This window comes from Onychostoma macrolepis, chromosome 21, assembly GCF_012432095.1.
Source record: "Onychostoma macrolepis isolate SWU-2019 chromosome 21, ASM1243209v1, whole genome shotgun sequence".
NCBI classification, from domain to species: Eukaryota; Metazoa; Chordata; class Actinopteri; order Cypriniformes; family Cyprinidae; genus Onychostoma; species Onychostoma macrolepis.
Genome location: NC_081175.1, coordinates 268,451 through 292,555, shown reverse-complemented (window position 1 = coordinate 292,555; position 24,105 = coordinate 268,451). Strand labels below are relative to the sequence as shown.

The following is a 24,105-nucleotide window of genomic DNA, read 5'->3' as shown; positions in this document are numbered from 1 at the left end:
ATGAGTAATTTACCAGATGAAATTGACGGACTACCATAATTTTGTTATAAAAAATATTGCTTGGAGAAACATTTGTGATGCGTCTGCCACTACTTCAGCAGATTTTTGTATCATAATGTGGGATTACAAATTTATTTAAATGTTTAATTTAGATTCCAATGTAATAGTGTACAAACTTAAGAAGTTATATACCTTGTATTTAGCATTTAAGGTGAAAAATGGTGACATGAGTCAGATCACTACATCAGATGCAAGAGGTCCCTGCCAGTTCCTGTTCTCCTATTGTAAGTGAAATGAGCCAAATGAGCCAGACTCGAATCTTTTGTTCTGCAAATGGCTTTCGGAGCCCCCTGGCCCAGACATGAATCGTTAGACTGATTGGATTATCAATGCAATCGAGTGTTGTTGATTGGGTCTGTCTTTCTCATTTGCATGCTTTGTTTAAAGTCGTCACCCAGGTGCTTGGTCTCCATTCCTAAGCACTGCCCCCTAAATGTATTTAAAACTACAATGTATCACTGCTTTAGTTTAGACTTGGATGACTACAGCGACGCGCAGCGAGTTCTCAATAAAGAGTAACTTCTGGATGAAAGATATCCCAACGTCTCCTGGTCTCTGCTTCGTAGAAGATAAAAGTTCACAACAGATGGTGCCGTGACCCGGATAGAGTTCCAGCTTCCTCACCTGAATCCAGATTGAAAACTTCAAGCTCAAACAAAGATCTGCTTCCAGACTGCATCTTTTGGAATCCAGCGAAAACTTCTAGCTGAACAAAGATTTCCAGACTGAATTTTTCTCTCAACCAAGGTTGTGGTGAGTGCTGTCTCTAATCCAAAAGAACCTTTAAGACCAGTACAAATTTGCTTATCCTCTGCGCCGTCAGAGAAGAGTTAACAGACAGCTGTAGGGTTTGGTTAACTAAATTATCCTCTAAAAATGTACTTTTAGAGATGAAGGTTATCCTCTGTCCAGGCAGGGAAGATTAGCATAACGTGCTAATATTGTGTTACCCTCTGTTTTAGGCAGGGAAGAATTGGTTATCCTCTGTTCAGGCAGAGAAGGTTAGCATACATGCTAAAATTTGGTTTATCCTCTTTTCACAGAGAAGGTTAGCATTTCATGCTAATAATTTTGGTTTATCCTCTGTTCTTGTAGGCAGGGAAGTTAAGTGTGAAGTGTTGGTAATTTGGAAAGTTAACAATAGTTAAGCTGTGTTAACAAATGTACCCTCTGTTGATCAGAGAAGTTTTAGTGTTTTTGATTGTGTGGTAACAAAGAAACTCACAAAATGGTTAGAAGGAATGCTAGGCTGATTCAAACAACAGAAAAGGATGGTCTTGCGACTCCATTGTGGTCAGATAGTGAATTCAAAACACTGTTAGGGGAACAAATGAACCTAATAATCACTGAGAAAGTTAGACAAGAACTAACGCAGAAATATGAGATCCATCCAGACAAGACTTGGTCTGTAGATGAGTGTAAAAAGGTGTTAGGAGCATGTATTCGCAAGAACAATGTTAAAGGCATTATCTGCTGCCACAGAGAATTTGGTTTAGCACTAGCTACACAACAGTCTCAGCGTAACTCAGAGCTAGAGAAACAGAACAATGAGCTTCAAGCTAGAGTATCCTCTTTGACTAAGAAATTGAACCGCAACAAAGCTTCAGAAAAACTGATGTGGAAGAAGTTAGTCAACCGGATAACAATTATCCTGATTTACAAGCTTTCTTTGAAAGAGATGTAGCTCTCCAATCAGTAATTGATGTGCCTGTAGATTCAGTGAAGGTATGTGGCGTTAGATCTCAGGGAATTGAGGGAATTGAAAGTGCAACACTCTTCTGTTGTCCAAATACAAACTGTGGCCAAAGCGCTAGGACCTAAAGATATAGAGAGGCTATCCCAGAGCTTACCTTCAGCACGCACAGATTTTTCTGAATTTAGAAGAGCATTGATCAACAAAATGCGTCTCTACGACATGTCGTTAGCAGAAGTCACACAGCTGATGTCACAAATTCTAACTGAATCTGAATTCAACAGTTTTGAGTCTGCTGTTACTTCTGAACTACAACATGCCAGTAAAGGTGATTTGAGAGAAGGTGTTTTGAAAATTCTAAAGAATATCATGGGACCCAAAATAGACTGGTCCAGAATCACTAACTGTGTGCAAAGGAAAGAAGAAACTGTGAGTGAATACACTGAAAGGTTTTGTCAGTCAGCTGTAACGTACAGTGGAATAGTGGATGATTCTGAAAGTGTGCTTGATGACAAAGGACCACTAGTTCGAACATGGTTTGATGGCCTTTTATCAGAATACAGATCAGCTTTGCCGTTCTTAGATCTAACATGGTCCACTGGAAGCTTGCAAAACAGCTTGGACAGGTTAGCTACTTGGGAAAGAGACTCTGATGTTAAAGCCAGAGTAAAGATTGCAGCAGCGTCCTTTAAGGTTAACACAGAGAACCGACAGAAACGTAAATGTCCTAAGAAGGAGAGCAGTTGTCATTACTGTGGTAAACCTGGACACTGGATGAAAGAGTGTAGGAAAAGCAAAAGACATTAGGAGAAATTAACAGCTTTACTCAGCTCCTACTCAGTCTACTTGGTACTCTGAAGCAGCCCCTCCCCGCTTCACCGAACTGTTGGAGCAGTTTGCTCAGGTGTTAACTGTTAGGGCTGTGAGTGCTTAATTCCCCAGTAATGTACAACAAAGCTGAAAGATTCTTTGTAAATAAAACTACAGGAAGGTTACTGTCACTTCCTTCCATTGAGAGAATGCTAGTTAAGTACACTCACAGCCTTCAAAGCTATACTACAGCACACTCCAGTCACTCACCTATCCTCTCTGGGTTATGATGTTTGTTATGACTGATGTTCCATTAGAGGATGGAGATGTCACACACTAAAGTTTGCACACCACCTACAGGGATAGGACAGGACACATGGACCAGTGAGGAGCCCCAGGGAAGAACCGGATGCAACAGGCTTCGGGGGCCAACCCTGTGGTGAACATCCCCTCATAGGCCTTCCCCATCCACTAGTCCACCCTCACCTCACTGTTCTTTAGGTGTCACAGGAATTAAGAAATAGGGAAAGAAGGAACAACAATAGCAGACGCAGATTGAACAGAGGATACAACCCTAATGTTTGCAGTCTTTAGAACAAATACTGCTCTATTTTTTGTTTTCTTTCTTCCTCTGTGCAGATACCACATGATGGCTGTCCTGAGACCCATACGTGCCGACCCCCTCACCTGCGTATGAAGCCACAACCTCTAAAAGACAACAAGACCCACTGCCGAGCCAACTGTCACAGAAGACAGAACAAAGAAAAATAAAAATACACAACGCAGAGAATCACATACGGAACTTCAGTCATCATCAACATGAACAAGATTGTCGTATTATTAACCATCATGGATATCACGCTAAGTGTAGACCCCAGAAACAACATATTCTTAGAGCTAATGAATATGTCAAGAAATGCCTTGTTTGCTGGAAAGAACGTTTGCATGCCACACGCACCTTCAGTAGGAGCAGGAATCCCATGGGTGGCACACCCTATCTCCAAATGTGATACGTGTACCTTATTCGATCATCATACCAGTGGATTATACAACAAGGATACATGTCACAACGTAACAATTCCTCCACCTTCTACGTGTTGCATTCCTGGACTACCATCCTGCAACCTAACTTCAGCTACTCCCATCATGACAGATCTACTCATGCCAAGGATGTTCTATTGGTGCATGGAAAATTATGCTCCAGCATCGACTACACTGGGTGAAATTCTCGTGAACGTTGCAGCTTTGTGATTAAAAGAAGAACCGAATTCAATGTGTACGTTACTACATCAGTTACGAAAGAGGAGAATGACTTAAAAGACTGTCTCTATGGGAACCCATCCCTACCGAAACTTTTTGCCATAAATCAGTTGTGCATGATTCCTCCACCGACTGGCACTTTATGGTTATGTGGAACTTCTGTCTACAGCATCCTACCCAGCCAATTCAACGGCAGGTGCACCCTGGTTTATGTTCTACCAGCTATCAGAGAAAATACACACTCCACCTCAAATTCTCCACATCTACAAAATTCAGCTTCTACCAACAAAGATGGCTGCATTCCAGGACTCACTTGTGTACAAACGTGGTGGTCAAGAACTCTTGGAGCATTAATCCCATCGTATGGCGTCATGCAGGCTCTCGATCAAGTCAGAAGCCTGTCGGATTCTGTACAGAAATTGGCCAATGATACGGTTTTGGCCCTGGGCAATATCACGGACACTCTCGCTTCACACAAGATGATGATCTTACAGAACAGAGTGGCCTTGGATTACATTGGAGCCTGTACCATTATCGGCCCTGAATGCTGCACCGGTTTAATGGATCCAACCAAGAACTTGAACAATATCCAACAAGACATCCTTGATCTTTCAGTAAAATTACACCAGATGACTGAAGATAATTCTTCATGGTTCGGAGACTTGTTAGGTAAACCCTGGCTGTGGATCAAGGACATAGCAATTCTGCTGTTGTTTCTCATACTGGTGTACTATCTATGCATCCACAGTATCAAGTGTTTCGTTCAGCAAATGACTTCCGCCTCTCACGAGGAAATGACAGTTCCAACCAGAAAAGATTATTACCCGCAAGAACTTCACGGACCATAATTGCATGTTTTGTTTCTGTGTCAGCATGCAATTACAGACAATCAACACAGAACAAGTGCTATGAGCCTGTAACGATCACAAGTTACAAGAATAAACTTTTTAAGTGTCTAAGTTTGTATTTTGTGAGAGTTATTAGAACTCTCAAAGGGGGAATTGTGGGATTACAAATTTATTTAAATGTTTAATTTAGATTCCAATGTAATAGTGTACAAACTGAAGAAGTTATATACCTTGTATTTAGCATTTAAGGTGAAAAATGGTGACATGAGTCAGATCACTACATCAGATGCAAGAGGTCCCTGCCAGTTCCTGTTCTCCTATTGTAAGTGAAATGAGCCAAATGAGCCAGACTCGAATCTTTTGTTCTGCAAATGGCTTTCGGAGCCCCCTGGCCCAGACATGAATCGTTAGACTGATTGGATTATCAATGCAATCGAGTGTTGTTGATTGGGTCTGTCTTTCTCATTTGCATGCTTTGTTTAAAGTCGTCACCCAGGTGCTTGGTCTCCATTCCTAAGCACTGCCCCCTAAATGTATTTAAAACTACAATGTATCACTGCTTTAGTTTAGACTTGGATGACTACAGCGACGCGCAGCGAGTTCTCAATAAAGAGTAACTTCTGGATGAAAGATATCCCAACGTCTCCTGGTCTCTGCTTCGTAGAAGATAAAAGTTCACAACAATAACCATGGTGTCTCAACTGAAAGAAAAAAATGCTGTGCTCTCAAGCGCTCACAGCTGGGCATTTTCAGCCAAAAACGCTTTGACGGACACATGGCCTTAGACTGTGTGTCTACCAAAGCGTTTTTTTCCCAAAGCTGGTGCATTTTTTCAATTGTTCTTAATGGGAGCGCCACGTTTTTTTAAAACGCCAGGAGCGTGCAGAGCGCTGAGTGTCTTTTTCGCGCTGAGCATTTGGGCATTTTTTTCTTGGCGCCGAGAGTTGAAGAATGTTCAACTTTGGATAAAACGCTGTGCTCATCACTTTCAGTTTCCAGTCAGCCAACCAATCAGAGTGGAGGAGGGGCAGGACTACCTGTACTACGGCTGAACAACAATGGAGAAGTTAATATTGCTTGTCTCTGAGTATTTATTTTCTTTACTAGATCGAATTGCCGGACTACCATAATATTGTTATTAAATATAATGTTTGGAGAAACATTTAATTCGCGATGCGTCTGCCATTACTTCAGTGGATATTCCGTATCATAGCAACCGCAGCATCTTAACACTGCGCTCTCACGCGCTCACAGCCGAGTGTTTTCAGCAGAGTGCCTGGTGTTTTCAACTGGCAAAAAAACATTTTGGTCTTATCGTTTATTTACTTTAGTAAATGAAAGACTATTTTCAGTTAACGCAACCCCTGGTTATAATATGCTCAGTGATGCTTAGATGTAGTAAACTACTTTTGCCATGTTGCTGTAGCTTAGCTTGCTACATTTCTCAGGGCTGTAGCTTTAGTGTAGTAAAGAGTAGGGGTGGCATGGTACATGTGTTCGTACCGAACCGTCGCGGTATGGGCGTCTCGGTTCGGTTCATGAGGTCTTACGACACAGGCAATTCACCCCCAATCCAGAAGGGGGCGCCCGCAGTAATGCAACGCGGTTTGATAACCGCCAGCAGAAGAACAGCGAATGCCATGAGTTGCGCACTTGAAAACAAAGCCCCCAGACAGTGACCATGTGCTGATTCTGAACGTGTCTCTCACATAGACTAACTAGGGAGTATACTTTAAAGGCTTGCGAAATGGAGCTTTGTGCTCGTGTATCCTACCTCTCTCATTCATCACAAATCCAAATATTCCATATTTCCATATTTGCGATGTAACATATCTGAATGCTAAAATATTATTTATTATGTAAATGATAGGCTTTGTACTTCAGTCGCATTCCAACGGTGACACAGAGGCGCGCGCGCTGATGTTTGGCTCACTGTATTTTATTTTGATAAAGTACCAACTGCGCTGTCAAGTTAGCAATGCTGGAACTGATGTGTGTGTGTGTGTGTGTCCACGATGGCGGCCACCGCTGCAGACTTGTTGAATAAAGTTGTTATTTTTGTTTTCTTTGCACACAAAAAGTATTCTCGTAGCTTCGTAAAATTACAGTTGAACCACTGATGTCAGTCACATGGACTGTTTTAAAGATGTCCTTGCTGCGTTTCTGAACCTTGATCGTGGTAGTAAACTTGCTGTCTATGGGAGCGTCAGAGAGCTCTCGGATTTGATCAAATATATCTTAATTTGTGTTCCGAAGATGAACGAAGGTCTAACGGGTTTGGAACGACATGAGGGTGAGTAATTAATGACAGAATGTTTATTTTTGGGTGAACTATCCCTTTAATGTGCCCTTGTAGTGAAAATGCTGTGGCGTTGTGAGGCCTGTGCGTCACGGTATAACTGTAGCACCATTATACCGTGCACCTCGATACTTACGTAGAGAGAAGGAGAGAGATCGTTCAGTCCCCAATCAACCACGTAAATGATGAATATGATGTTGAGCGCGAGGGTTAGCCGGATGAAGTTGGCAAACCATTGGTTATTGGTGATGGTAGAAATAATTTTTCTTATCCTACAAAAAAGAAATGTGTGATCAGTGGTGAAGTGCAGTGATGAGTCGGACACTGTGTTAAACACAAGAGCAAGTCCAGCATTACTACACAGACCAGGTGCTTTACTAACATTACTCAGGGTTTGAGGGCATCAAAACTTTTACATTTGTCAAAGAAATGGCAAATCACTGACATACCATCAGTTTTCCAAATCTGAGTTTCTTTTATGCACAAAAGGCTTCATGGATATGAGGATCTTACAGACGTTCACCCAGAACACCCTAGCAACTGTTGTGCATAGCAACACCTTAGCAACCACCAAAACACCCTACACCCTGCTTAGCAACTATCTATCTATCATCTATCTATCTATATATCTATCTGTGGTAACCAAGGAAACGCTGTATCACTGTTCCATGAGCGCAGCCTGCTGGCAGAGAGAGGAACTGCGTCTCATTCAGCCCATCTGCTGTTTCTGTTTCGTGCCGATGTTTTACATAACGTTAGCATAATTTCACAAAGCTAAAGTCGGGTCGTTCTATTTTTGCTTCAGATTTTGAAATTATACAGTCTAATATAAAGCAAACATTGCACTTTTTTGTTGTTTTTGTGGATTAATCTATGATTAAAATGCAGTGGCTGCCTCTAATTTCAAATTGCTATGAAAAATCAAGGTGCAACATAGAGTGAAGAATATTCAAATGTTCTTTTATATGTGATTTTTTCCATTTCTGTACCTGAACATCTACAAACATAACCTAAAGCATCAATTCATTTCTATCTTTGTGCTATAGGCCTTTGTTTATTTGTGCTGTTACTTGTAATTACATTTTTTTTTTTCTTATTTACTGGCTGTCACTTGTCTTTAATAATGTTTAAACTTTGTTTATTTTGGGTGAACTATCCCTTTAATGTGCCCTTGTAGTGAAAATGCTGTGGCGTTGTGAGGCCTGTGCGTCACGGTATAACTGTAGCACCATTATACCGTGCACCTCGATACTTACGTAGAGAGAAGGAGAGAGATCGTTCAGTCCCCAATCAACCACGTAAATGATGAATATGATGTTGAGCGCGAGGGTTAGCCGGATGAAGTTGGCAAACCATTGGTTATTGGTGATGGTAGAAATAATTTTTCTTATCCTACAAAAAAGAAATGTGTGATCAGTGGTGAAGTGCAGTGATGAGTCGGACACTGTGTTAAACACAAGAGCAAGTCCAGCATTACTACACAGACCAGGTGCTTTACTAACATTACTCAGGGTTTGAGGGCATCAAAACTTTTACATTTGTCAAAGAAATGGCAAATCACTGACATACCATCAGTTTTCCAAATCTGAGTTTCTTTTATGCACAAAAGGCTTCATGGATATGAGGATCTTACAGACGTTCACCCAGAACACCCTAGCAACTGTTGTGCATAGCAACACCTTAGCAACCACCAAAAACACCCTACACCCTGCTTAGCAACTATCTATCTATCATCTATCTATCTATATATCTATCTGTGGTAACCAAGGAAACGCTGTATCACTGTTCCATGAGCGCAGCCTGCTGGCAGAGAGAGGAACTGCGTCTCATTCAGCCCATCTGCTGTTTCTGTTTCGTGCCGATGTTTTACATAACGTTAGCATAATTTCACAAAGCTAAAGTCGGGTCGTTCTATTTTTGCTTCAGATTTTGAAATTATACAGTCTAATATAAAGCAAACATTGCACTTTTTTTTGTTGTTTTTTGTGGATTAATCTATGATTAAAATGCAGTGGCTGCCTCTAATTTCAAATTGCTATGAAAAATCAAGGTGCAACATAGAGTGAAGAATATTCAAATGTTCTTTTATATGTGATTTTTTCCATTTCTGTACCTGAACATCTACAAACATAACCTAAAGCATCAATTCATTTCTATCTTTGTGCTATAGGCCTTTGTTTATTTGTGCTGTTACTTGTAATTACATTTTTTTTTTTTCTTATTTACTGGCTGTCACTTGTCTTTAATAATGTTTAAACTTTGTTTATTTTTGGCTAGTGATTTTTACTGTGGTATTGAAATTGGAATACAGAATTGTGAAATTTAATTGACATCTAAAATATTGGTGTCATATTAGCTTATTTATTAGAATACAAGATAACATAGATAATCACTTTGATTTCTACTTTAATTGCTTCTTTACTCAGGATGTAGAGTAACTGATTATTTCTCTTAACATGCCACAGATTTATTTTAATATTTTTATGTTTTGTAGTAAACAGCAGAAGTGTCATTGCTGAAGGAATGGCAGACATTACTCAGACGCCTGTGAACACAGAGCAGTGCTTGGAGTCCAAGACAATGGACATCGTCTTTGTTATACTTCTCTGACTGGACTAGCAAGGAGCATTAGAGCCAATGAGAAAGTAAGTTCAAGTAAAATATCTGCATTGACCACTTCACCATGTTTTTTCCTCAATAACTGGGGGGAATATTAACTGAAGAGACCTACGGATCAACAGCAAACTTTGGATCTACTGAATGTGTATTTTTCAAGCATTTTATTGCAGCGTTCACTGTTATTTTTCTGCATAGCGATGACTGGTGAAAAGTGTTTATTAATTTACTTCAATGTATAGTTAACCAGAATTCTGTCATTTACCTTTTACCAAACTTTTGACTTTTGTTTTTCTGCAGAACTCCAAAGAAGAGACTTGCTGGTAATCAAAACCAACAAGTTTGTCAGATATGGACAATATGAAGGGGAGTAAATGATTTTTATTTTTGGGTGAACCCTCTTTAATTAGCATGCTACAGACCAAATATTAATCATGCTGGGCACAGCCACTTATTGTGCTGTCATTGCAGTTAGTGCTGTAAATAGTCTGTCAAACAACAGGTACATTGCTACAACATAGTTGTAGTTCACTTTTGGCGCATTACTTTGGACATTTACTAATAGATACTTTATATTATATATTATAGTATATCATTTGCTCTTTACAGGTGCAAAAATGAAAGCTTCCAAATATATCACTGGATTAAGAAGTGGAAAGATGTTACTCCACAACAACCATAAATCCTGAGCGATTTGAAAATGGGCAACAACCAAGGAAAAATACTCATTGTTTTACTCAAAAATAAATCCACAGTAATAGTTGTAAATGATTAGATGATTAAAACAGTACAAAATGTGTTTAATTTAAAAACTTTGCCATTTACCAGTGTGGTGTTCAAAACATTAAGATTTGATATCTCTTTGCATTAAGGTTTCATCAGTTAACATTAGTAAATGTTGAAATTTACATTAAATAACAGCAATACATTTGTTACAATATGTATTAGGGCTGTCAAAAAAAATTCTAATTTTGTCAAATTTAAAATAAAAATCCATGTTTAGGTGTGCGTCAGGCAGCCTTATCAGTGACACACGAGATGCGATGAAGATGTAGGCAGGTGTCATTGCATTTTAATGCTTTTTTAACCTATCCAGTTGAACCCACTGGATATGTTGTTCATTCAAAATACTGCGGAAAACGAGAACATCAGTGCGGAGAAGATGTTGTTTACGTCAAAACTGAAGCAAAGCCGTTGACACAGAACTCATTCACCGTTGCACTCGCGTCTCAAGCGAGTCGGATATTTAGAAAGCCATTTACAATTATTGTAAGTTCAACTTTGAAAAAACATGTCTCAACTTTATGGCAGGACGGGTCTCTCCCCATTCCACTGCATCTCATGTTTTTAAATGAAACAAAGTAACGTTACTCTTTGTGATTGATTTTCCGTGCTTTGTATTAAACTGTGAATACATGATGCTGTTTTGTTTCTAATAGTTTAAGCAACTTAATTATATATTGTTAAACATTATGCAGTATGCACTTTTTTAAAAGATAGTTGTGTTATTTTATTGCTTGAAGAAACATGCATTAGTAACATTTTGCTCGATGCGCCCTCTTGTGGCCTCAGGAGAGAAGCCAAAAGCTTTTTTCCCCTAACTGAAATTATGCCTTTTAAATTCGAATATAATTCGAATTTTGATCATATTTAAGTACAAAATTAGAATTTAATTTTTCAGCCATTTTGACAGTCCTAATATGTATTAATCTTTGTTGCTGTTAAAACAACAACTGCTCTTTGTTAGTTCATGTTAGATCAGATCAGGGCTCGCAAAATCGCTAGCCCGACGTCCCGGGGCTGTTGTGTTTTCCAGTCGGGCTACCAAAATGTATCACCGCCTGCCCGACGGACTCCTTAAATACAGATCTCCCGCGGGTCCTTAAAAACTCTGAAAGTGCGTTGTATCAAAATTAAGGCCATAAAAAGTTTTAAATACATTAAATGGTGTAAGAAATGTCTTAACTATAATTTCAAGAGGTCTTACAGCTGGGGACGGAAAGACAAGAGTCGCGATAGGGCTGGATTAAACTTCAAAAGGCAACGATGTCATTGAATAAATATGAGCGCGGCACGTTTCAAGTCAAAACGCGGCGCGTATGTCTTTATGTGAATGTATCTGAAGGTAACTGACTGTCTTCAGAAACGTGTTGTTGGCATTTTAATTTAATTTTACCTATAATTCCTGATAAAGCAGCGTTTATGAGCGCGGACTAAATTTCTTTGTGTACAGCGTTTCCGGGGAAACCGCGGTATTTCAGCGCTCCTAAAGCGCCACCTCGTGGCAGAGAGTGAATTTGCATTTCCAATAAGCCTTTCTTGCTGTTTATGCTCAGATCAATGCAGATATCAACTCATGTTTTTACGCAGCAAACACATAGAGCTGTAAATGAGAAAGAAGTTGATGTGCCTTCTAAAGATCTAAACAATTAAGACAGTAATATGTATACGTTTTAAATTAACATAATAATTTATATGCTTGATTTATCCCTTTTCATAAAAACAGTCTATAGCCTGAAACGCTGTTGTATAAGATTTTTGTTTTTGTGAAAACCTGTATCTGAACTGAAAATCATGTAATTTTATGGCTCAATACTGTATGTTACCATAGACATTGTCCAACCTCGCTCATTCTGTGTTCATTTTACTTGTGCAGCTCTTAAAATGGGTCATAAATTGCCTTAAATTTATTTTTAATTACCCTGTAAATAGTGAAATAAAATTCCTTCCTTCATATTTGTTGATATTTGTGTGTTGATCATATTTTTGATTGACATTTAAACTCCTATCTGATTTTCTATATTTAAAAAAATAAAAATAAAAAAATAGTAATTTTTTCATTCGTGCTAGTTAAAATAATTTTCGGGCTACCAAAATCTGAGGAGTACCTGCCCGAAGGGCTACCAGGGATTTTGAAATTTTGCGAGCCCTGCAGATCCATTAAATAATGTCAACAGACAACTTTTGTTTTTAATAATGTATTAGTAAATGTTGAAATTAACTGAGGTTAATATGTTAATATTAACTACAGTTAACTAAGGTTAATATTAAGTATTTGCCATTGTTAGTTCATGTTAGGTAGGTAACTAATGTTAACAAATGAAACCTTATTGTAAAGTGTTACATGAGTGTTTAATGTTTATACTTGTGAAATTTTAGAATCCAAGTATAAATAAATGCGAGGGTAAATTTGCTAAATGTTGTTTTATATATTTTTTCTATATATCATCTTGTTTTTTTTTTTTAGTTTAGTTTTGTTTTGTTTTTGGCATTAAATGTATAGTTTTGTCATTTAAATTGTGGAAAATTTTTTTTTTTTACTTCAAAAAAAAAAAAAGTACTTTTTTTTTTACTTTAAAATTGCATTCATCATAATGAGACGTTTATATCTACATAATTAACATGAAAGTAAATTTAGCTGCTTATAAATTTTAAATGAAAGATTAGTGAACTGTAAAATAGATGTTTAAAATTAAATCGGTCCACTTCCGGCACGCTGTGCACTTCAGTGTCGGGCCGATTCCGGCTCGGAGGCGGCAGTCTCGGCTCTCTAACGCCATATTCCACATGAACGAGGAGAAGCGCTGTGTAGATTAAAGCTGCAGTCACACACATCCTATCCGGACAAGAGCAGTGATTTTCCGATTCACCAACAAACGAAAAACAGTCCACTGGTTCGTGAACTGAACTTATAATTATAATTATGCCTTTGTTCCTCCATTCTTTCAGACTTGTGCAATTACTTTGCCGATTTATTCAGCAATGCACGTTTCGTTCTTAAACCGAGTCAAACACAAGGGGATCATATAATAGTTTGATCAAACAAATGTTCCTTGTATTCTTTACACACAGCTAACTGTAAAAGCACATACAACTATTAATTAATATTGAAATGACATACCGAGCGACTCTGTGCTCCATCTTCAGTCACAGTGACGGTTTCTTTTCAAACGCGCATCTTTGGCGTTGTCATGGATACCGCGTGCATTTTACCCAATCAAAAGCGTCGGCAAGTCATCTGCGCGCGCTTCGGACTGCTCCTCACATCGGCTGGATCAGCAGTAAATAAGCATTTTTAAATATATTTGAGCACAAACAGGACAGTTCATATCCATAAATGTCACTGATTTGAAATATATAATTTAAATGAGAGTGTGGCAAGAGTTTGTGAGATTTCAGAATTTCCTGACTGGCTAAAACAGCTGCCTGTTGCAAAAAAAAGGTTAAGACTAGTCTTAAAAGTTAGTCAGCTATTTATTTATTTATTTTTCTTTAAGACTGGTTATTATTTCTTAATTCAGTTACATAAAAATGAAGATTAGTCTAAGTTGAATCCAAAAGATAGGACCCCTTGGCAAACAGCTGGTCGTTAGTTCCATTGAGCTCGATAACGACGGAACTTGGGACAGTTGTTTTTGGGAAACGCACCCCAGACTAGTTCTTAAGTCTTAACATAGAGGCTAAGTTTATAGCTTCTGCATTATGATGTTCTGAAGAGAAGATAACATTGTGAATCAGGATTGGGTTAGATAAAGGCATCTTGCTTTGTGAATGATATTTTTAGACAAATGTTATAAAACAATAATGATCCTAACTGATAAATTCACAAAGTTATAAACTGTAAGAAATACAGAATCTTAAATTTGAGAGCAGAAACTAAGGACAATTAACTGCTCGTATTTAAAGAAGGTTCTGAATATGAATATTTTGCTGTCCAGTATGCAGTCAATAGCAGAGGTTCTACTTAATTTCTATCGATTATCGTCGATTTGATTGCACAATTAATATTTAAACTAAACTGAGCTAGACAATGACATCTCTGAATTCAATAATGAAATGCCTTTAACTGAAAATTGAGTGTTTAATCTGATCATTATACATTACTGACACTCTATCCTCCAGTTTGATACTGTTAAGTGCTTTGACACAATCTGTATTGTTAAAAGCGCTGTATAAATAAAGGTGACTTGACTTGACTTGTGGGGAGATACGGTGCGGTGGGCTTCACAGGTGGACAAAAAGCAGATTTATTTAACAGTTTTTTAATGTTTTTGAAAGACGCCCCATCTGCTCACCACAGGTTCTCAGGGTCTCCTGAACAAACCCGACCTGCTCCTCAGGATCCAGCTGCACAAGAGAGCGCCCAGATTCACTGCCAGACAAGTCATAGATTTAATATAGATTTTATTGAATTTGGTTGGTTTTCATTTTATTATCCACTGTTTTCTGTGACGCTTTCATTCAGCTAATTAGTAGGAACTTGTTCTGTTGTCTAGTTTTGTTGATGCTCATGAATGATAATACTGGATGTAAAGTGGTTTGTGTTATTTTCATTAATCTCAAGTAGGGCTGAGCGAGTGGAAATATGTGAACCGCTAGAGATTTTATAGCCTAGCATTTGCAGAAGGAATTTGGACTCTTCAATCACATGAATAAACGCAGGATGACCGTACGTCCTCTTTTTCGCAGACCTGTCAAAAACACATCAGGTGCCGTCAGAATGAGAGAAACATCACAATAATCCACAGCACTCCAGTCCATCAGTTAACATCTGGAGAAGACAAAAGCTGAAACACATCCAGCATTAAGAGGTTTTTTAACTAATCCATAATAACTCTTCCTGCAGTGAAGAAGTGTTCTGGTGTGAATCAGGAGAGAAATCTGCAGATCAAGCAGCGTTTACAAGACAAAACAGCTCTAAACAAACATGTGGCTGGATTTTGATTTGAGAGACAACAGCAGATGCACTTTTTCACTGAAGGAAGTGTTATTATGGAATTAGAAATCACCATAATGGTAAAAATAGAGTAATAAACAGCACTAGCTCCAAAAGTAAATACTGAATTGTGAGGCTTCCAAAAGTTCATTTTAGGAGGTCGTAGAGCGGTGCAGTCACTCTTACTAAAGCAATTATTGTCTTAACAAAGTTTCAAACTTTAGAGCATATTTACTTAAAAATGATGGGATCGACCTACTCACCATATCATCAAGGATCGCAGCCTCGGGAGTGTTGTTCGATTAAAAAATGAGAGTCTCAGTGCTCGAACCGGATTCAGAGAAGGGCTGGATGATTGGATATCGGCCATGATTCGACCCTGATCGAAGTGTGGAAATAACAAACCGTTTGGACAGTAGTACAGATAGATAGATGTTGTGTGGGCTTAACAAACAACTAAAGAAATCATGTAACTTTTATCTGTGGCACAAAGAAGATTAGATCACTATATTTAATCATGTTATATTTCACTGATTTGAACAGAGAGGCTTCACATACTCTGAAGACCACCAATAGAATTACAAAGAATTCTTCTTTATTTTTACATGTTTTGCACACACTCGTCACTATTTTTGTGTATATGCAGAGATGTACATGCGCATAAAAGACTTCATTATCAGGAAAAGATGCAAGTGAACGGTTTCAATAACCAAAACACAAACAACAAACAACAGCTGGACAAAACCGTGGGAAAATATCTTATTTCTTTTTTTTCCTCCAAATTTTAATGCAATACAAAATGTGTAAGGCTCACATGTTCAGACTGACTAATAGGTGTTTGACTGAGAGACTTTGAAGACGTCGTAATGACAGACGGTGGGTTTTGATCTTCAGTCTGGTGTTTGGCTTTTGCTGACCGCTAAATTAGGAGCCCTGGAATTAGGAGGAATGTACACTTGAATATACAGTCAGCATAAAGAGCTTAGTGGCATCCACATGGAGAATAACCTCTGATAATAATAAATAAATGAATAATGGAATAACCCTGATCATTAAATTAGCTAATAAGTCAATAACATTCTAGCAAACAGACAAAAACATAATATAGGCCGAACAGACGGACTGAAAAGGCCTACAAGAGGGGGATGTGAAATGCATCATGTTTTAATGCCAGGAAACGAAAGCTAAAGTAACCGAGAATAAACGAACATCTCTGCAGATTCGTCCCCATTCATATCCCCTTATGAAATACAAAGATAAAGTTCTGATCATTCAAGAGCAGATTCAAATCTTATTGGTTTCTCTACACTTCAAACCATTGCTTAAATAGTTTCACATCTAGTTTTCTTCAACATTTACACTACTATTGAAATACTTTGGGATGGAAAGGAACTGAAAAGCTAGTCGATCCGTCGAGTCGGCCCAAGACTGTACGACGTGCTCGCTTTGACCGAGCGAGACACATTTGTAGAGCTTTACTACATAGACAAGCATCCTATGGTGATTGTTGTGCATGAGGTTTGTATGCAAAATGTCTTGCAGGGCCTGGGAATGTCATTGGTGGAAGGCCGGCACACAGCATGCATGGCTCTTAGCTGGAAATGTGCTGGCTTCGCCAAGAGAATTCCCTTCGGACCCCTAAAGGAAAGGTGAATGGACACGGGTGACCTTTGCCCTCCTCGGCCCACCGGAGAACGAATGAAGCATGCATGCTAGCTGGGACGCGTCCGCTTTTGGAGGACGACTCGATTTGGTTGCAGCTCTGCCACATTTCTAAAGGCACACCAACTGTTGACATTCACAGCCAAAGGGGGAATTACTCGTTTAATTACTCTTTCATCGAGTAAAGCTCATGCTCGGCCTCGGCGCCCGTGGCTTGTTCGGAGCCAGCTAGTTTTTAATGAAGAAGAACAAATAGTGAAGGGATGATGGAACGTCCTCATCTGCTGGAGACGAGCGATTACATGGAGATGTTGCTGTACAGTTGCTCGATTTCCCTCTTGAAATACTCCTTCAGCTCCGGTCTCTTGGCTTTTAAAGTGGGGGTCAGCAATCCGTTTTGTATGGAGAACATTTCTTTATGGATGTGGATGTCTTTAACCTGTCAGGAGTCAAAGAAAGCGTCGTGAATTATCAAGTCGAGCGGCACTCCACGTGCTCACTCTTAAAAACAACGCTTCTTTTTTTAGCATTCACGGTTCCATGCATGGAAACTTTCCATTATTCTTTAGATGAACCAAATCTTCTTCACACTAAGGAAATGTTCACTAAAATGTTTTCTCTGTGGCATTGCTGTGAAGAATGCAATGTAATAATTGGCTTAAGCATACTTTAATATATTATGATATGTGATACAGCACAGCTCTGTAAAGTGTTTTTTCTTCTGCTGTAAACAAAACTGTCCTCCAAAAAATGATCATGATTTTTGGGTTATTATGCAGAAAAGCCACATCGTGGATATTTTATATTAAAACTCCTTGATGGAAAAACATGTAAAGCCTGTTGAAATACTGTGATACTCAACATTTCATTAATTTTTTCTGTGTACTTAACCATATTTTGGGGACAATTTTGCATCCATAAGTGACAAAATCTCCCAAAACTCGCTTTTGGGGACATCCTCGTTTGTAAAAATCATTTAAAGTAAATAAAGTTTTCTGTTAGGATAAGTGTGTGGTTTAGGGTTAAATTATAATATTTATAACTAGCTGTATATAAAAACAATAGAAGTCCAGGAATTTGATGCAATGTCCCAATTTAGACGAGATTATGTGTGTGTTTATATGACTTCTGAATTACACCTGTCTTCCGTTGCATTGCTGATCATGGTTTTGAGAATCAATAAATTTGCCGTTTCCACTGAACACAAGAATGCACAGTAATCTCAGATAACTCATCCCAGAGGATTTCATCAAACTCTTATGAGATGCGTCTGAAGAACCACATCAGCCATGAGATGAATGATCACGATGAGAAGACGAGGTGCATCACAGCGTCTCAGATGTGTTCAACAAGAAGAATAAAGAAAGAAGGCCTCTGGTTCAAAACATTCATTAATCAGCAATGACACACTTCACCTTTAAATTCAAAATGAAACGCTTCCCTAACTAATCTGTGCTATTACTAGCCCTAACACGTGCTTAGCAATCGTGAGGAAATGCATCAGAGTCATTTTCACACCAAAGAGTATTTAACGGTGTTTATTACTGTAGCTGTTGATCGCTAATGTTGCGAACGCACCTGTTCAAATGAATGGAGGCCACTGGCTTTGCCCAAGCGCACCATGTCATCCAGAATGGCTTTCTTCAGTTCCTTCAGACACGAAACAGAGAGCAAGGTCAACAAGCGCTAACGTGGTGAAAGCTGCACATCACAGGACCAGCAATACACTTTTTTTCCCCTCGGGGAGACTTAATATACACATGTGCTGCTATATAATTCTCTACTTGCTTTCGTTTAAAATCAGTCTCGGCGTAACTCGACTCTTTATTGTGCAAGTAAGTATCATGGTTAAATTTGTGATTCATGTGTTTGTTGAATGCGCACTATGTGATACATGTGAATTATGCTGAGGGGAAGCAATCTTAATTTAACTGTACGTGTGTATAATCACAATAAAAAGGCATTCATCAAGCCTTACTTTATTTTCACACATCTCCTCATAGCATCCCTCAAAGCCTTTCTTCTGAGCCCACGAGGGTAAGACCTCCGGATCCAGGACGATGATTCCCACCAGACACGACTGCACACACAATCATCAGCCGTTATCAACCGGTCAGCGCTGCGAACTCATGCGAAAGGTGAGCCACTGACCTGCAGGCTGTCTCCGTGCACGTAGAGCTGAGACACGGGCTCGCTGCGGATGTAGATGCTCTCGATCTTCTCCGGGGAAATATATTCTCCTTGAGCTAACTTGAAGATGTGCTTCTTCCTGTCGATGATCTTCAGCGTGCCGTTCTGAAGGAAACAAACCAAAGAAGCCGTCATTTAGTCGACCAAACTGTCCTTCACACTGGTTTTTGGGCAGGTTTAACTCAGCGCTGGTGTTCTGGTTAAAGATTCCAGAAGCAGCCTTGAAGCACAAGGTCTCAGTCGAGCGATATCTGTCAGATTTCTATACGGACAGATCATAACATCACAACACGTCGAGACACAGAAGCGGTCGTCATATAAACGTACCGGCAACCATTTGCCGATGTCTCCAGTGTGAAGCCATCCGTCTGCGTCCAGCGTCTCCGCCGTCCTCTCGGGGTCCTTCAGATAACCCTTGAAGACATTTGGGCCTTTCACACAAATCTGAATCAAGAAAGAAACAATACAGATGATGATTGATTTTGAGTGTTATTAGAATTGCAGATCTAGAGATCATTGTTCTTCCTCACAGTCGCCTTTGGCTTTCTCACTTAGAGACAGATGCATCGTGGAAAGGATTTGTTCAGCCATTTATGCTTCAGAATTTCACGATATTTGAAAATCAATATTACACCCTTTGACAGAGATTACAGCGCACACTCAAGGTTTATGAATTACTTTTTACATCATGCTTACAACGCATGATAACATTTTGTTTACATTTCTGCAAATATAAGTAGATTTCTACTTTTCGGTTTCCTTATTGTAAAGTAGGATGTCTGCTTGCTCTTTTATTATGCTGAAAGGAAGCGCAGGCCGTGTTAACAAACCTCTCCCTCTCCTTTAGCAGCAAAGTAGTTCTTCTCAGCCACATCCACCAGTTTAATGAGATTACACGGCAGCGGAGCGCCTACATGACCTGCAGAAACACAGGAGGAGAAGAACTGCATCACAATGAGCCTCATGAAACTCGGAGACAAACCTGCACAAACATTTCAGTACAGAGCTGTAAAATGACCATATGTGACCCTGGACGACAAAACCAGTCTTAAGTGTCTGATTTATACATCACCTGACAGCTGAATAAATCATCTTTCCATTGATGTATGGTTTGTTGGACAATATTTGTCTGAGATACAACTATTTGAAAATCTGGAATCTGAGGGAGCAAAAAAATCTAAATATTGAGAAAATCTCCTTTAAAGTTGTTCAAATGAAGTTCATAGCAATGCATATTACTAATCAAAAATGAAGTTTTGATATATTTACAGTAAGAAATTTACAAAATATCTTCATGGAACATGATCTTAATATCCTAATGATTTTTGGCATAAAAGAAAAATGTATAATTGTGACCCATACAATGTATTGTTGTCTATTGCTACAAATATAGCTGTGCTGCTTATGACTGCTTCTGTGCTGCAGGGACACAGATGTGTTACCATATCACTCATGAAAACTCTTTACAGGCAAAGAGTAATATCGTGTATTATCTGGTGAATTTCAACTGCTTCCATGTCCTCAACAAACATAAATCCAGAGCTGTGTTACGGATGACTCTATAAACGACTGTTTAAAGGAGATAATGACCGAAAAACACAGTTGGCCGACTGTAAATGACGTCACTACTGAGAGCAAAACTCAAATGAAGTGTCTTGTAAAAACCAGCCACAAGAGGGAGAGCTGTGCGTACAGATGCACAGTGAACACATTTTCTCACAACTGCTTCACACTTCTGCATAGTATCCCACTGACTGAGCGCACATGGTGCCAGTCTCTGCAGGATATAATCCTGATGATCGAAGGTGTATTTCTGATCGGTCGGTCTGCTCACACATACGCATGTGAATGCTGGAGACGGGAAAAACAAGCTTGCGGCGCTCCAAAGTTCAGGTTTGCTGAACTCTGACCTGTGAATTGATACCATGTGGACGTGTGACCTCTGAGCCGCATTAAAACAAACCTTCAGTCTGCAGGATTGCAGTGATGCAGTGCACATTTTTTCTACCTTAAGATTTTGTTATGTAACTGTAATAAAAGCAATAATAAACATACTGAGTGTGCTATGCTTATTATAATGCTTATGCTGAGTGTGTTATAAAAGACAGATCAGCTGTCCTCACTGTATCAGTCATTCATCATGACGTGTTAGAATAATAATCACACCACACTGAAATAAATCATACTCTAATTTGTTACATTGGTTCCCGGTTTCATTCAGACATTTAATATTAATTATTAATATAATATTTAAAAAATTAATTGTGACCCTGGAGCACAAAACCAGTCTTAAGTCGCTGGGGTGTATTTGTAGCAATAGCCAACAATACATTGTATGAGTCAAAATTATACATTTTTCTTTTATGCCAAAAATCATTAGGATATTAAGTAAAGATCATGTTCCATGAAGATATTTAGTAAATTTCTTACCATAAATATATCAAAACTTTTGATTAGTAATATGCATTGCTAAGAACTTCATTTGAACAACTTTAAAGGCGATTTTCTCAATATTTAGATTTTTTTGCACCCTCAGATTCCAGATTTTCAAATAGTTGCATCTCAGACAAATATTGTCCAACAAACCATACATCAATGAAAGCTTATTTATTCAGTTTTCAGTTGATGTATATATCTCAATTTTGAAAAATTGACACTTAAGACTGGTTTTGTCGTCCAGGGTCACAATTAATGATTAAATCAGGTAAAAATAGCTCTTTAAGGTAACAGTTGGAGGTTCACGAGTTCACACTTACATATATTTAGCACGAGTAATGTAATGCGTATTTGGCGAGTATGGTATTACGTTGTTGGCGTGTTGTCCTGGGGAAGGGCTCCGAGCTCGGGAATTGCCCGAACCCAGAGAACCCCCCACTAGCGTGTAGAGAACTTTAGTGATAATAGTGGAGAAGGGGTGGAGGAGGGATGCTGATTAGCCGTCAAATGAATGGAGGTATGTCAGCTGTATTTATACCCGTGTATTGATTAGCCTGATGGCGTACCACTTGTGTCTAATTAGGCTAAGTATCTGACGTGCTCCTCCCGAACTTTGTTAATGAAACATCATTTAGCAGTATTTACGGTGTAGTTTGTGCGTTTAGTAAGCATTAAAAAAGTATTAATAATAGTATAATTAATAATAATACAGTTTTAACTGTTTACACACAAAATCCTTACTTATATCACACAGTTTCTGAAAGCTGACTCTCAAACAGCTTTCATAAAACAAACACAAGTAACTTGATTTTCTTTTTCAAACTCAAGTAATCAGAAAGCCACAGTAATTCATCACTAACTCCTCACATGTGCTTCACTGAACACCAACCAATCAATAAACACACATCTACACAACTACACATGCTTCATGTGCTTCTTTTCTTTCGTTCTGTGTAATACTGTATTCACAACCTGCTTACAGTAAAAAAAGTTTGGTTTTGCTTGATGTGTTTGTGATATTTTGAATGCAGTGCTTCATTTTGCAAGAGATGTGAGGTATTTTGCATTTTGTGTGCAATTCTTGGATTTGTGTGTAAAATTTTTTTTTTTTAAAAAGGCAAAGTTTTGAAAATGTGTAAGCAGCTGGAAAAAAAACTAATAACAACATCAATGATATTTCTTTAGTTTTTTTTTTCTTTGAGGAGTGTTATTTTATTTTATACTGAACAAAAAAGAACCAGAATTCAATTAAATCAATATTAATCAGTATAGTAGTTCAGATGTGTAAGTGTGGATTATGCTGATGAGGGTCTCACCGGCCGTCCAGTCTCCGGGGGTGGTGTAGGTGCATCCAGCGGTGCACTCCGTCTGACCGTACGCCTCGTACACCTGACAGCCCAGCGCCGCTCGCAGGAAGTCCAGCACGGTCGGAGACGCAGGAGCCGCTCCGGTGATGATCATCCGTAACCTGCCGCCCAGACTGGCCTGTGAGGAGATCAGATGAGCGGTCAGAGGTCAGGCGAGCAGTCACACAACAGACGAGCGGTCAGAGGTCAGACGAGCAGTCAGACAACAGACGAGCGGTCAGAGATCAGATGAGCAGTCACACAACAGTTGAACGGTCAGAGATCAGACGAACAGTCAGACAACAGACGAGCGGTCAGACAACAGACGAGCGGTCAGAGATCAGACAAGCAGTCACACAACAGACGAGCGGTCAGAGGTCAGACGAGCGGTCAGACAACAGACAAGCGGTCAGAGATCAGACAAATGGTCACACAACAGATGAGCGGTCAGACAACAGATGAGCGGTCAGAGATCAGACGAGCGGTCAGAGATCAGACGAGCAGTCAGACAACAGATGAGCAGTCACACAACAGATGAGCGGTCAGAGATCAGACGAGCGGTCACATAACAGACGAGCGGTCAGACAACAGATGAGCGGTCAGAGATCAGACGGCGGTCACACAACAGACGAGCTGTCAGAGATCAGACGAGCAGTCAGAGATCAGACGAGCAGTCAGACAACAGATGAGCGGTCAGAGATCAGACGGGCGGTCAGACAACAGACGAGCGGTCAGAGATCAGACGAGCAGTCAGAGATCAGACGAGCAGTCAGACAACAGATGAGCGGTCAGAGATCAGACGAGCGGTCAGAGATCAGACGAGCAGTCAGACAACAGATGAGCGGTCAGAGATCAGACGAGCGGTCAGAGATCAGACGGGCAGTCAGACAACAGACGAGCGGTCAGAGATCAGACGAGCGGTCAGAGATCAGACGAGCGGTCACATAACAGACGAGCGGTCAGAGATCAGACGAGCGGTCACACAACAGACGAGCTGTCAGAGATCAGACGAGCAGTCAGACAACAGATGAGCGGTCAGAGATCAGACGGGCGGTCAGACAACAGACGAGCGGTCAGAGATCAGACGAGCAGTCAGAGATCAGACGAGCAGTCAGACAACAGACGAGCGGTCAGAGATCAGACGAGCGGTCAGACAACAGACGAGCAGT

General features: G+C 39.5%; 2 protein-coding genes across 3 annotated transcripts in view; both read right to left on the bottom strand.

The window, feature by feature from the left end:
- Positions 1-7,237, bottom strand: part of LOC131529000 (cation channel sperm-associated protein 3-like) — a 34,559-nt gene extending 27,322 nt beyond the window's left edge. Inside the window, exon 1 of the mRNA XM_058758500.1 lies at positions 7,107-7,237. The gene's annotated coding sequence lies outside the window, so the exon portion shown is untranslated. The remainder of the gene's footprint in view (positions 1-7,106) is intronic.
- An 8,637-nt stretch (positions 7,238-15,874) lies between these two features.
- acsl6 (acyl-CoA synthetase long chain family member 6) overlaps positions 15,875-24,105 on the bottom strand; it is a 31,660-nt gene continuing 23,429 nt past the window's right edge. For both annotated transcript variants that reach the window (XM_058758436.1, XM_058758437.1), the window contains exons 14-20: positions 22,907-23,075; positions 19,985-20,073; positions 19,482-19,598; positions 19,116-19,259; positions 18,943-19,044; positions 18,543-18,614; positions 15,875-17,403 (exon numbers count right to left, since the gene is read on the bottom strand). In XM_058758436.1, the coding sequence (XP_058614419.1) occupies positions 17,263-17,403; positions 18,543-18,614; positions 18,943-19,044; positions 19,116-19,259; positions 19,482-19,598; positions 19,985-20,073; positions 22,907-23,075 (834 nt within the window). In that variant the 3' untranslated portion in view covers positions 15,875-17,262. The remainder of the gene's footprint in view (positions 17,404-18,542; positions 18,615-18,942; positions 19,045-19,115; positions 19,260-19,481; positions 19,599-19,984; positions 20,074-22,906; positions 23,076-24,105) is intronic.